Source organism: Marmota flaviventris, chromosome 11, assembly GCF_047511675.1.
Source record: "Marmota flaviventris isolate mMarFla1 chromosome 11, mMarFla1.hap1, whole genome shotgun sequence".
Taxonomy (NCBI): Eukaryota; Metazoa; Chordata; class Mammalia; order Rodentia; family Sciuridae; genus Marmota; species Marmota flaviventris.
This window is the reverse complement of record NC_092508.1, coordinates 78,706,719-78,720,193: the sequence shown is the minus strand read 5'-3', so window position 1 is coordinate 78,720,193 and position 13,475 is coordinate 78,706,719. Positions and strand designations below refer to the sequence as shown.

Genomic DNA, 13,475 nt, shown 5'->3' with positions numbered 1-13,475 from the left:
CTGAATGCAAGGAGGCAGAAAAGCTCTGGAAATGATATCTGCAAGGCTGTGTGATTTTATGGGGGATGAGAACAGGAAAGACAGTAGAATGAATAGGACATAGCTTTCCTATGTTCACATGTGAATATACCACCAGTGAAATTCCACATCATGTACAACCACAAGAATGGGATCCTAATAGGAATAAGTTATACTCCATGTATGTATGATATGTCAAAATACACTCTACTGTTGTGTATAACTAAAAATAACAAAAACAACAACAAAAGAACAGCCATATACTTACATCATCGAGGATCTCACCACTTTGTTTCGCTGTCACATAATCAACTCTGTCATCCACAGGAGTAAAGTTGAGAGTTTCTATTTTTGTGCGATATTTTTTCTATGGGAGAAAAAAAATATTAGTCATAGTCCCTGATCTTGGTGAACTGAGATTATCTAAATTTAAGGGCCCTCCTCTATTGAGGCACAGAGTACCATATATGAATAGCATCTTCATGGCAATTTAGTTTTCTTTTTGCCATTTTATTTTTAAATAAATGAGTTGGCTTCTTATTCTTCTTACAGATTATAAAGTAACAAGTCTGCTTATCTCCAAAAGTCACATAATTATGTGTATCATAACAATCTATTTTTTTTCAAGTGGTCAAACTGCTCCCAAAATGTTTCTATTGCTGACCAAAGAATTTTTCCTTTTATACAATTCCAAGCATCAGTGAGTGTGCTGGATATTATATTAGGAATATGGTCCCATAATGTGATAGAAATACTACAGGATTATTTTGGGAAAATATGTCTAGCTTAAGTTATAGCACTTAAAAATGGTTAAAATTGCTGATATGCAATGACTATATTTTGGCTTATGTACTTTTGTTCATTCTCTTGGAAAATGTATTGAATGGCAACATTGTAAAGTACCTCGCTGAAGATATCTGCTGCATGTTTGGCGTGATTGACAGAAACAGAATCATTTGGCATCCAACCAATTCCACGTAACCATTCCAAGTCAGCCTTGTAAATAGCCTGTGAAAACAGGGCCAGAATAAATTCAACACCCCTGGTCCTGTTTAGCCTATCCACAAGACTGATGAAGAAATACAATTTAGACACTCTATAAGGCAAGGATGACATACTCAAGCAGCCAGGGAGGTAAATAAGAAAATTAATTAGGTCAGGTAGTGTGACAAACTCGAGGATATTTTTTTCTACTCAACATGAGTCAACTTCAATTCAGTTCCAGGTATTGTTGCCAAAGGCTAATGCATATCTAGAGCTACAGCTTCTGAATCTTCAGGAGAAATGGTGAATTCTAGATTTCTTAAAAACTTCCTGTTTTAAAAAACCTCAGCAACTTAATTCAAAAATTTTCAACAACGGTGTCAACTGAAAAAAGACATCTGTGCCCAGATACTGTCTATAGGCTACCAATATTTTCCTTGATATAAACCTTAACTTCTACTTAAATTCTACAAAAATAATATATTTTTTTTCACAGCAACTTTCTTTAACCTGATGCATTCACAGGTCATTCACACTACTATTTATTTCATGATACAAAGTCTAGATCCCTTCTGGTCTTGGTGATTTTGATACCACTTTATAAAGGTCAAACTGATATAAAATTCTTGGCTGTATAAAGATATGAAATGACAATAAAAAGATTTAATATCACAAACTTTCTGGGAATCAAGGCAAAATGATAGAAGAGCTCATGGTACATTTTTCACTCACATCGCTTTGTAGTTCATAGGCTTTCTTGGCCTGAATCACATCGTTCTGGTCAGGCAGGCATGTCCACTGGTGCAGGTAATTGCGATAATCAATGTCGCTGACCAGAGTCTGGCATTTCTTAGAATGCAAGATGGAGAGCATGTCTGCAGGGCTTTGGAACTTAGTCTTCCATTTGGCCCAATGCAGCCGGTACTCTCTTTCATTCTGAAGCTTGCCAGCGATGAGGGCCCACCGGATCTTGTTGTCATCCCTGGCTGTGAGGGTGCCCACGTAGTGTCCCTTCTGCTTCTCGTGGTCGAGCTTATATTTATACTGGGGATGGAAAACACAAAGCAGATGGATCACAGCATTCTCTTCCCATGTCCCTGGGGTACCTGCCTAAAAAACTGAGAAGGTAAAAAAGGCCACACTCACGTCACTGGCGATCTCCCTGGAGGCCTTGGCAGCCTGGATAGGGATGGCATCCAGCCGCACATCACAGCTCATCTTCATTTCATCCCAACCCTCACGGTAAATTTTCTAAAGAGGAGAAAAAGTAAGGTATCATTCCAGATTCAAATTTAAAATAACTCCCAGGGCTTAAGTAGAATTAATATTATAGGGGTGCAGATTTGAAGCTCCAGGACCGAAGAACAGTTAAATGATAAGAGATAATAGGTGACAAAAATCATTCTCTGCACCATTGTATTGGGCCATAAAATGATTTGGAGCTCAAATACCTGGGCCTGACAAGATGTCTTTCTTCTTCATTTAATTACATCCTTGATGTAGTTGTTCAAGGTTATAATTGTATGCATAATGTGATTACTTTTTTTTTTTTTACTTATTTTTTCCTTGTTAATGGATTGACAGCATCGGGATAAGTTCAAACATTAAAGGGCTTTTATTGTTATTGTTGAATGTCTTTGATTCAATTCAGTTTTGCAAGGTTAAGAATTAGCCTTTTCACATTTGTGAGTTTTTCTTGGCTCTTTTTGTATGATTAATAGTGCATGTTACTCAGGAATGTTAGATCTGCTAAAGTACAGTTGGATGTGACAGCTATTTGTTTTGCGTTTTAAAAGAATTTAACTAAAGTAGTGACTGATCTACAGATGTTTTAAAAGATGTATTTAAATATATATTCATATTTTAATAGATACATTCTGTATTGACAATGGCGGAAAGACTCAGAAATAACAGTAATTTAAATGTATAATTCAGAAATCAAACTAATCAGTATGGGGCTTCTATTGTGCAGAAAGAGGTGAATTTCAATCATTACAATTTCATAGTATTTGGTTTCTGAAAAGTGAATGCTCAGATTAATTTAATAGTTGTAAGCATGGTCGAGTTTTATATGAATTTTCATTTAAGTTTTTGTTTGAATTTTGGGTGGGCCTATTTTACCAATTGATTTGTTTTATGTACAAAAGAAAAAGTTATTCTCTAAATTTAAATATATATACAAGAGGATATTTAATGTAAAAATGTCATGTTACCTTTTTAATTTTATTTATTATTTTTTAAAATTAATATTTGAAAGGTTAATTTCTTTAAGCAAAGGACAGAGGAAACTTTATTAGATTTTCTCTTTCCTGAAGAATAACAGCATGAGATATTTCAGACCTCACCAAAGTATTTTTTTTTTTAAATATGTCTTTAGTTGTTGATGGACTTTTATTTTATTCATTTATTTATATTCAGTGCTGAGAATCGAACCCAGTACCTCACACATGCCAGGCAAGTGTGAGTCACAACCTCTGTCCATTAATTTGATTTTTTTTTGCTTTTATCTTATTTTATTACACAGATACTATTTTTTTCCGTATATAATAAATTTTGTTTATGAGGTCAAATAAAAATAATCTGGGCTGGAGAACTAATTTCTTTTTCTACTAACTTCGAGACTTTGAGAACATAGGCAAATTCCTTTTGTATCTCAACTTTCTCATCTAATAAAAGCAAAACAAACCATACCTTACTAACATAGGTAGTATGAAAATTATGAATCAATTTAATATGAATATATTTGGTCACCCATAAAATAATATAAAAATATTCTGTGAAAGTTGTGCTTTCTAAACAATGGAAGCAGTTTTGAATAGCAAATTATGTCAAGATTATAATAACAGCAATACCATGTGTAAAAAAATATACATTTTCATATGCATTCAAATGGGATGTTTGGTTTCCTCTAAAATGTAAGCTATTCTCATTAAAATCTAAAGTTAATGGCTTGATTTTTGGCATAGTTCTGAATACTACGCTAGTCTTGTTCATATCATGATAGCAATGGTAAGGTTCTGGTATTTTCAGCTGAGAAATTTATCATAGGAAAGTAGCAAATGAGACTTTCCAGAACTCTCCTGTCAAAGATGCCTATGGACCTAATTGAAGAACAGTCTATGCTGTAATGAATGAAGAACTGACTGCCTCTCGATTCAATCACTTGACAAGAATTATACTGCACTATGATGTTGATTCTGGCCTCACCTCCCCAAAGCACATCCATGCCCTAAAATTGTATTGCCTTCCAAACACTGGAAAATAATTAGTACCCAAGTAGCTCATTATAGTAGAATTAATGGAGAAGTTGGATACATGGAGAGGAATTTTTACTTGGCAGGCTTCTTTCCTCAGAAAGATTAATTATTCTTCTGAAAGGATGTCATGTTCCAAACTGCTACGTTAAAGTAGTATCCCTTTTTTAAGGTCATACTTATTCCATGCACAAGCAATTTGTGATCCATGAAGATGGTACCTCTCTTGAACCTCCCTGAATTATATAAGAACCATGTAATTGAATTCTACATATTAACACAATTTTTCCCCTGCTGATGCTCTTGTTTTTTTCCAGACCCAAAATGATTTATCCTGAAAATAATGACTTTATTTTTTTATTTCCAATATTTACCTCTTATTGTTACTCTAATTTTAGTGAGAAACTTACTCAGCCAGTTAAATGTTAAATAAATGACATTAGGGGGCATCCTGTTTTGTATTTTTTATTTTTTGGAGGGTGCCCTCCAAAAAATTGAACTCAGGGGCACTCAACCACCGACCACTGAGCCACATACTCAGTCTTATTTTGTATTTTATTTAGAGACAGGGTCTCTCTGAGTTGCTTAGCACCTCGCTTTTGCTGAGCCTGGCTTTGAATTTGCCATCCTCCTGCCTCAGCCTCCGGGGTTGCTGAGATTACAGGTGTGGCATCCTGGGTTTTATCCTGGCTTGAATAAGAAACAGGAGCTTACTTTCAATGGTAGAGATCTTGCCTAGCCTGCACAAGGCCTTGAATTCAACCCCCAAAAGAAAAAAAAAAAAAAAAAAGAAAAGCTTGCATAATGAAAATGAGTTGGCTTTTGATTTAAGATTTATTTTTTAATCGTCTCAAGAAAATATTCATTTATCTTTTTTGTTTAAGATTTTACTAAAAAATAATGGATATTGGATTTTGCCACATGCCTTTTCAAATCTATTAAAACGAGCATATGGTTTTGCTTTTTGTGCTATTAAATGATTAGGTTTCTGAACATAGAGCTCTCTTGGCAATCCTGCATGAGCCTTGGTTGTTTGAATCATATCCTTTGTACTGCAGAATTTATTTTCCCATTATTAATGGTCTACAGTTTTCATTTTTGGAACTACCTTTGATAAGTTTTGGTGATTGTGATGGCTTTCCCTCTTTCATTAGTTTCCAGAGAATGACCTTAGCATTTGAGACAATGAAGGAATGTGTTTAATAACATTTAATTTTTTGCTGTTTTCTGTTTTTTTTCCCCCTAGGAGTTATTTGTCATTTCCTAAAGAAAATTCCCCCATAGACCCGGGTTTTAAAATTCATTTGTATAGTTTTCTAAAGAGTTCTCATAAATATTTCAAGTTGAATTGAATCTGTCATTAATTGTCCTTTCTTCTTCCCTTTTCTCTGTCCTTCACCTCACCCTTTTGACATGTTGACTTGGCTCTCCAGTCACTGCTGTTTTTCTCACTCTGGGCCAAGGGCTGATGTCAAGGAGCCGTCCCCCACCCTTCTCCAAACAAAACCTCGTCTGTTGTGGTACTTACATTGCTCACATTAAGAGCGTTTGCTCTAGCGAGATTGATTTCTGGCGTATCTGGCATGATGTGGATTGAAGTTTTATCTTTGTCCCAGACTTCTCTGTACTTTGGCTATGGAAAGAACCAATAACAAAAATCACTTCACAATCTGTAATTTTGCTAGTTTCAGTGTATAACTTTTAACTTTTCTTTTGAATCGGATCCAAAATCTTCTCATATTAAAGCCAAGTTTCTAGAATCTTTTCAATGAGTAATTCAAATTTGATGTGATAAAAGTCTATATTTATACCTTCAATCAATATATTTTTGTTTAAATTTAATAAGCAAAAAGAAAGCTGTCAACATCCTTTATTAACATTTTTATCATGTTATCTTGATCTTGGGAATTTATTATTTATTTATGGTTCCAATTTGATTTGGATAGATGGAAACAAAAGCGACTTACAATGCTAATATTTTCAGCATTTGCTTTAGCAAGGACCACTTCAGGGGTGTCAACAATGCTTGTATACTTGAGGTTCACCACGGGTGTTCGATAGACACTGTCACATAGGATTTCCTGGGCATTTTTGACTCTCAATACTTCTGGAGACCCTTCTGGCATCCAGCCGATGCCTCGCAGCCACTCCAAGTCAGCCTTGTAAATAGCCTGGGAAAGAAAGCAAAGTTAGGGCAGAGCAGAGTCTTTTGATTTCACTATTGTAATAAAATGAGGAAACAGATTTTTTATAATAAATAATAATTAAAGGCTAGGCACAGTGGTGTGTACTTGCAATCCCAGACACTTAGGGAACTGAGGCAGAGGATGTTCACAAGTTCAAAGCCAGCCCCAGCAACTTAGTGAGGCCCTATGCAAGTTAGCAAGATCCTGTCTCAAAATAAAGAAACAAAGAGGACTAGAGATGTGGCTCAGTGGTAAAGTACCCCTGGGTTCAATCCGTAGTGCCAAAAAAAAAAAAAAAAAAGAAAAAGAAAAAAAGAAAAAGAATTGTCAAATAACAAAATGATTTAAAATAGATCATGGGATGGGTGCAGTGGCACACACCTGTAATCCTGATGAGGCTCAGGCAGGAGAATTGTAAGTTCCAGGCCAGCCTGGACAACTTAGTGAGACCCTGTTTCTAAATAAAATAAAAAGGGTTGGGAATATAGTTCAATGGTAGAGCACTTGCCTAGAAAGTATGAGGCCCTGGGCTTGATCCCCAGTAGTACCCCACCCCCCAAAAAATTATATAGAAACCTAGAGCACTGCCTGACTGATGTAATTCCTCACACACAGCATTGTTTTGTTTTCTGTGCTTATGTATTAGGGTACCTATGCACATTCTGAAAGTTGAAATGACATGGAAGTAGCTCTCCATTTGGGGATACACATGGTCAATTTTTGACAAATATTTAAGCAATCATTATACCAGCCATTGTGGACTTTTAAAGCAATAATAATGGGCTCTCTGGTAAGTTCTCTACATGACAGTCAGTATGATCTTTTCAAAATTCCTAATATGAATCTGATGTTACAACATTCTGCTTATCTTATAGCTTCCCAGTGTTTAAGGATGAAGATCAAAATCCTTAACATGGACTAGGAGGAGACGGGTGGTCTGACACAGTCCCTACATACAGTCTCAGGTGTCCCTTCACCCTGTGCTTCTGACCACACTGCGATTGTAGTTTGTACCAAGCCTATTGGCATGAATTAATCATCCCATGGGTGTCTACCTTCATCTGCTCCCACCCCACAATAAGCATTTTCTCCAAAGAGCCTTCCCCGACCTCTTTTTTCTTAGGATCATAGAACCCACTCAGCCATTCACCCCATTGTTCATTCACTGATATTCTCTAATTAACATCTAGTTCTTTGTTATCAATGTGAACTCCTTAATCTCAGGAGCTAGGTCTTACTTTTTCCTTCCCCTATATTCACCACTGTATACTGTGCTAACACAATGTCTGATATTTTTAAAGGGATAATTAAGAATTCATAGCTGGATTTGGTAGCACCTGGCTCTAGTCATAGCTAGTGGGGAGGCTGGACGATAGCTTGATCCCAGGAGTTAGAAGACAGCCTGGGCTATATAGCGAGATGCTCTCTCAGAAAAAAGAATTCAATCAACCATCTCCATAACTGGTTCACAATTGAGCCTTTTTAAAATCTAAGATAGCATTTTACTTTTAATTGGAATTTGCAAATTCTTGGTTATCTACACCTGCTTCCCCACATATAGGTAAAATGTTAAGCAGATATAAATTTTTTATGTTAAACACCAGTTATTAAATTTATTAAAAGCCAGTATGTTGCTTAGAAGTGGTATTATAATAGTTAGTTACGGGATACAAATATCAAGCAAAAATGGTAGGAAAGGGAATGAAAAAATATTAGACCATCTCTATCTCTTAAGGAAGAATGACATTATATGTTTTCGAGTTTATGAATCTCCAAAATTCAGAAGGAATTCTCAAAGAAGATAACATACAAATTCCCCTCTCTGATTTCGTGTAAGAATTTGATTGATATGCATGCCTCATTTACCAGTGTGGTTCATGCTAATGAAGAGACTGCAGTTCTTTAAAAACTGGCCTACCTCTACCACTAGGCAATTCAAGAGATGCGCCTACTTGCCTGCAATAAACTCATTTATTATTAAAAAAATAAATCTCCTGAAGCATGAGGAAACCAAGTTCAGATAATTAAAAGAAGGTGTCCATTCTTCACAAGAAATAAATAACCTTATAAAGTCCATTATTTCTACAAGATTGAATGGGCATAACATATGAAAATGGCTAAATCTAAAAATGGCTTGGTAAATTAATGAAACACCACATTGTGAAGAACATCCAGTTAAGGGAAACAAGTGAATTCAGAGCATGACACTAACCTTTGAAATTAATTTCTGTCCTCCTTTAATACATAGTTGAAGGACCAAGTATTTTTTTTTTAGATTTAATAACCTATAAACCTATACACCTTAAAAACTGAATAGAAAGATTCTGGTAGCAACTTTAATGAAAATGAAAACTTTCTAAATTAATTTAGCAGTAAAGTAGGTAATCAATAAATTTGGTAAAATACTAAAGGGAAGTGCTTAGGTTGGGAGAGATGTTTTCCATAGCATTGGAAGGAGTCGCTGTGCCAAGCCATAGAAGCCTTTCTTCATGAGGGACACACTTACATCACTCTGCAGGTCATAAGCTTTCCTGGCTTGGATCACATCATTCTGATCAGGAAAGCAAGACCAGTGGTGCAGGTACTGACGATAGTCCACATTACTTGCTAATGCCTGGCCCTCTTTGGCAGCATTGATGGACACCATGTCCGGTGGGATGGTGATTTTGGCCTTGTGGTCATTGTAGGTTTTCTTGTACAGTCTGTCATTCTGCATCTTCAGCACCTTTGCTGCCCAAACAAGTTTTGGATCTTCCTTGGCATTGCGACATCCAATGTAATGGCCTTTCTGCTTCTCATAAGCAGTCTTGTACAGATACTGGTAAATGAGAACAGAGGAAGGGGTTTTTCAAAATTCGCTTTTCTCTAGATAGTTATTCAATATAATTCCACCTTGCTTAGATTACCTTTTGGACACTGTTCTTTCTTTAAATTCATGCTTTAAGTTTTATACTTTTTGTTACATTGGCTGTCTTCTATATGTACATAATTGAAAATATTGTGAATACCCCTAAGTCAAGAACTGTGCATCTGATCATCTCCTAATAGAGTCTCATTCAGCATTTTCCAAATGTTAGTCACTGTTTACTATCCTTAGATGTTTTGCCACAAACAAATACAACCTGCACTTCATATTCCTTTAAGTCAAAATGATCCTTTGTTTAAATAGATGTAATCCTTAAGTTATAAACTTGTTTTCAAAATTTTATTTAAAATTTAAAACCCAATCTAAATGGAGAATAATCAATATTTTTCTAGCACATATTAAAACAGACATGTAATTATTTAAAATATAGTGCCACATAAAATTATCTCAGGAACCGTCAGTAGTAAGCATGGCACACTTTGTGTACCAACAGAATTCTCTGTACCCATGATATTTCCAATTCCTATAAACTGACTTGATACTGAGATTTCTGGGGAAAAATAAACTGTGTTTAAATATAAGAATTGCAGAACCAAGCACAGACGAAGGGATTTCTCAAATTGCTGTATGAGTTGTACTGGAATTTGAGATTTTAAAATAATATACTAATAATATGTTACTAATATATTAATGATATGATATAAATATACTAATAATAACTTATATTCTATCTAAATATAATTCCTGGGAAATTTAACTCCCTAGGTGTTTACTAGTTAGTATTTGTTAAGGCTTGGCAAGGAAGAGCTCTTACATCACTGGCGATATCTCTGGAAGCCTTGGCGTGCTGGATTCCAATGGCGTCTGCTCTTATGTCATAGCCGGTCATCTTGACATCTTCCCAAGCTTGCTGATACTGTTTCTGTGAATTGAGAGTGCAATGTCACAATCAGTCTGAAGGGGGAGCTACTGAGTCACCACTACTTGTGTTCAAGAATAGCTATGAACAGGCAGCCCATTAATCTCTCCTTAAGATTCACAAGATAAAACTTGAGTTTGAGTAGATTTTTAATGATATTTAGAAAAGAAATCTCAATATTTGTTTAAAAGACATAAATTTAGAAGACAGCAAATCTAGCTTTTAAAAGGAAAAAGCAATGATGAGCCACTCAAAACCAAAACTAAATATTACTACCCATGCATCTTTAAGTTTTTTTCCAACAAAAATAGCAATGCACACTTCTACATTATAAAAATACACAGAGACCAACATAACTACTTGTTATTAGCTTAAACACTAGGAATAAAGAGACTGGTGGAAAAATGTTTTCATGCCAAACTTTTGATAAAAGGTTTGGCTAGGCAGTGAGCATGCTGTCAAGCAGAGGAACAAGCTGTGTCTTACATTGCTTATCTGGATGGCATTGAGTTTGGACTGCAGCATCAGTGGAGTGTCAGCTGGCACATTCACATTAGCTTTCTCTTTGTCCCAGGCATCACGATACCGTGGCTGGTAAAAATTTTTAAAATGAGGTGTTGATTAGTAATTACTACATGAATAAAATGTTAAATAAAGTTAAAAGTTACCTTTGCATATTTCCTAATTAAAAATGTAGATCATGTTTTGCCTTCATTTTGCTTGTTTTTGTTGTTGTTTTGTATTGGGGGTTGAACCCAGGACACTTACCACCAGGCCACAACCCCAGACATTTTTATTTTGTATTTTGAGACAGGGTGTCACTAAATTTCCCAGGATGGCCTCCAACTTGCAATCCTCCTGCCTCAGCCTCTAAATCACTGGGATTGCAGGTATATGCCACCATTCCTGGCTCATTTTGTGATTTTTATTTAAAGTACCAGAAGTAACTTCAAGAACACATTTATATGTGACACAACATAAATTTATAATGAATCAGAAATACAGTAGTAAAATTATCCTTTTCCATTAATTCACATCTAATGTTCTGGCAGGTAAGCCCACCTTTGCAGAAAACTATGATTATTCACATTGATAGTCAGGACCTTTCTTTCTTATTACAAAGAGCTACAATAATATCTAATATTTATCCCTGGACCTCTCAGGCTATTTCGTGATTGAGTAGTTATTAAAAGGAGGGAATTTTGTGATTATGGTATCATAAAATCATCTGTATTATAGTCTGGATTTCAAAATGTGATTTAAATATATCAGAATCTGGGCCTACATGTGTTGACAAAGACATATCAAAGCAAACGAAATCTAGAGACAGCTAACAGATTGACAGCATGAAGATCTATCTAGATACTTTTATGTTCAAGATCTTAATGCGGGTATTGTCAGTTTGCAGTTCACATTTAGACTTCTGGAGAATTCTTTAAATTGTCTGAGAATGTCATCAACCCAGCTTACCTCACTGATCTGTAGAGCATTGGTCTTTGCCAAGACCACCTCTGGTGTATCAACAATGCTGGTAAATTTGAGGGCCTCAGGTCTTATACGATATAACCTTTCATTCAAGAGATTCTGCGCATTCTTCACTCTCATCACTTCCACAGAACCCTCTGCCAACCATCCGATACCCTTCATCCATTCCAGGTCTGATTTATATATGTTCTACAGGAAGGAGAGGAACACACAGTAGGGAAGAAACAAATTTACCCACAGAGTTCAATGCTTGCAAACCACCTCTAGATTCTATCAGCTAGGCAACCAATCCATAGAATTCAAGGAAAACATTAAATGTTAGAAGGTGGGTATTATGTCTCTGGCACACATCTCTAGGAGAAGCTCACAATAGCCTACAGCATTGGAGCAGGGCTCACAAGTGGTACACTTGTTAGAATGACAGATAGCAATGGCACATAATTTTTTTTCTATTCTAGGTTGAGCTTCTGGGCTCACTTGAAGTCTGCCTTTTATGTATCACTGGGATACAAAAACATCTGTAGGAATTTTAGAGAAAAAGATCCTTAGATGTATATATAATGAGAAAAAAATCTACCTCTATCTATATTTATCTGTGTGCCAGATAAACTTGAAGTTCAATATTTCCTTATGCTTTTATCTATTTCTGAAATTAGACATCTTATCATGCAAAGGTAATAGATCAGAACAGCTAGGATTGAAATTCTCTACCTAATTACAAAGTATAAGAGACTGGTTTTCATCTTGGTGATAAGGTCCTGCTTCTATAAGAAAGAATTCTTTATAAGAAAGAAAATGTTTGAAAAGACTCTATTACCATGAATTATACAGATTACTTCAGGTTCTATTAAGATTACCATTTAAATTAAGCCTCTAGGGAACAAACACACATCTCCCCAGAATCTGATGACAATATACGCACATCACTCTGCAGTTCATAGGCTTTCTTGGCCTGGATCACATCGTTCTGATCTGGCAGACATATCCACTGGTGCAGATAATTGCGATAATCAATGTCGCTAACCAGGACCTGGCATTTCTTGGCTTGGACAATTGACATCATGTCCAAGGGTGTATTGTAAATTCCCTTAGATTTCTCATAAGCTTTCTTGTACTCTCTGTCACTCTGGATCTTGGCGGCATGTATAGACCATACCAACTTGGGGTCATCTTGCAGGCTGCGGAAACCCACGTGGTGGCCTAGCTGCTTACGGTAGCCTTCTTTGTATTTGTACTAAAGTTGTGAAAAAACAGATTAAACAACAACAACATGAAAATAAGGTAGTGAGGATTTTTCTTTAAATGATTTCAGGATATTTTCTTAACTTTAATGTAAATTAGCTCAACACTGGCAGTTATTATATATTTCAGTTCACTTTAAAGAAAATAGGACAATTTTAGGTAGTTTTTTTTTTAGAAGAAATGAATAAATCAGGAAGGAAATAGCATGGCAAACAAGAATAAAAAATAATAACTAACTGTTATAGTTTGGATCTGGAATGTTCCCCAAAGTTCTTGTGTTTAAGGCCTTTTCTCCAGTGCAGCAATGTTTATAGAGATGGGACTTGGGAATTGCCAGGATCACGGGGGCTCTCACTTCACAAATGGATTAATTCATGGATGGATTCATAACTGAAGGTGTGGGAAACTGTAGGAGGTGTGACCTAGTTGAAGGTAGTGGGTCCTTAAGGTAAGTCCCTTGGAATATTATTCTTATCCCTGGCCCTTTTCTCTCTGCTTCGCAACCCCCATGAGGTGAGAGT

At 35.8% G+C, this 13,475-nt stretch overlaps 1 protein-coding gene across 1 annotated transcript in view; it reads right to left on the bottom strand.

The window, feature by feature from the left end:
• Neb (nebulin) overlaps nucleotides 1-13,475 on the bottom strand; it is a 200,339-nt gene that overhangs the window by 72,617 nt on the left and 114,247 nt on the right. Inside the window, exons 76-81 of the mRNA XM_071619399.1 lie at nucleotides 6,224-6,427; nucleotides 5,785-5,889; nucleotides 2,149-2,253; nucleotides 1,735-2,046; nucleotides 922-1,026; nucleotides 287-385 (exon numbers count right to left, since the gene is read on the bottom strand). Of these exons, the coding sequence (XP_071475500.1) occupies nucleotides 287-385; nucleotides 922-1,026; nucleotides 1,735-2,046; nucleotides 2,149-2,253; nucleotides 5,785-5,889; nucleotides 6,224-6,427 (930 nt within the window). The remainder of the gene's footprint in view (nucleotides 1-286; nucleotides 386-921; nucleotides 1,027-1,734; nucleotides 2,047-2,148; nucleotides 2,254-5,784; nucleotides 5,890-6,223; nucleotides 6,428-13,475) is intronic.